The sequence below is a fragment of the Mandrillus leucophaeus genome, unplaced genomic scaffold, assembly GCF_000951045.1.
Source record: "Mandrillus leucophaeus isolate KB7577 unplaced genomic scaffold, Mleu.le_1.0 Scaffold54, whole genome shotgun sequence".
NCBI lineage: Eukaryota > Metazoa > Chordata > Mammalia > Primates > Cercopithecidae > Mandrillus > Mandrillus leucophaeus.
The window spans coordinates 720,618-721,600 of NW_012105808.1; the positions used below are offsets into that span (position 1 = coordinate 720,618).

The 983-nt window shown below is 63.7% G+C and overlaps 1 protein-coding gene across 1 annotated transcript in view; it reads left to right on the forward strand.

The window, feature by feature from the left end:
- The window catches only part of PLK5 (polo-like kinase 5), a 21,783-nt gene that overhangs the window by 8,917 nt on the left and 11,883 nt on the right, over positions 1 to 983 (forward strand). Inside the window, 2 exon segments of the mRNA XM_011997470.1 lie at positions 365 to 563; positions 715 to 841. Of these exon segments, the coding sequence (XP_011852860.1) occupies positions 365 to 563; positions 715 to 841 (326 nt within the window).

The window sequence follows — 983 nt, forward strand, 5'->3', positions numbered from 1 at the left end:
GATGGGAGGATCGCTTGAGCTCAGGAGGTGGAGACTGCAGAGGGCTGTGATCGCACCACGGCACTCCAGCCTGGACAACAGAAGGAGACCCTGTCTAAAAAAAAAAAAAAAATAGGAGAATTGAAAAAGTGTATGCAGGTGAGTTCAGGGCGAGCCACGTGCAGGCAGGGGACGGACAGATGCTGGTGTCAACCAAGCAGGGTGCATGGGAATGCACAGGGTGCCAGGTGCAGGCGGATGTTGGGAGGTGAGTAAGCCGACACGGGTTGCAAAGGCGGGCTGTGTAGGCAGGTCCAGTCAAGTGTGCAGGGGCAGCTGTGAGTGGTGCCTGGACGCCCAGGTTCTTGCCCCCGACCTGGCCCAGGTACACGGTGCTGACCGGCGCCCCGCCCTTCATGGCCTCACCCCTGTCGGAGATGTACCAAAACATCCGTGAGGGCCACTACCCCGAACCCGCTCATCTGTCTGCCAATGCACGCCGCCTCATCGCACGCCTCCTGGCACCCAACCCGGCCGAGCGGCCCAGCCTGGACCACCTGCTGCAGGATGACTTCTTCACGCAGGTGGGCGGCGGTCCCCGGCGTGGGGTCCCCGGCAGGTGGTGAGCCAGAGCCTGCCCTGCTCAGCCGAGGCCAGGCCCCCTGCCCCAGGTAACCCAGGAGCTCAGGGGCTGGGCGACTTAAGCTGGGGATGACCCCAAATCCCCATCTGAAGGGTTTCACTCCAGACCGGCTGCCGGCCCACTCCTGCCACAGTCCCCCCATATTTGCCGTACCCCCACCTCTGGGCAAGATCTTCCGGAAGGTGGGCCAGCTGCTGCTCACCCAGTGCCGGCCACCCTGTAAGTACCACCCCTGCCCACACCTGCTCAACACCTGCCTCTGCCTGCTATCTACGCAATACCTGCTCCCACCTCCCACCTCCCACACCTCCCACCTGCCCCCACCTCCCACCTGCCCACACCTCCCACCTCCCACACCTCC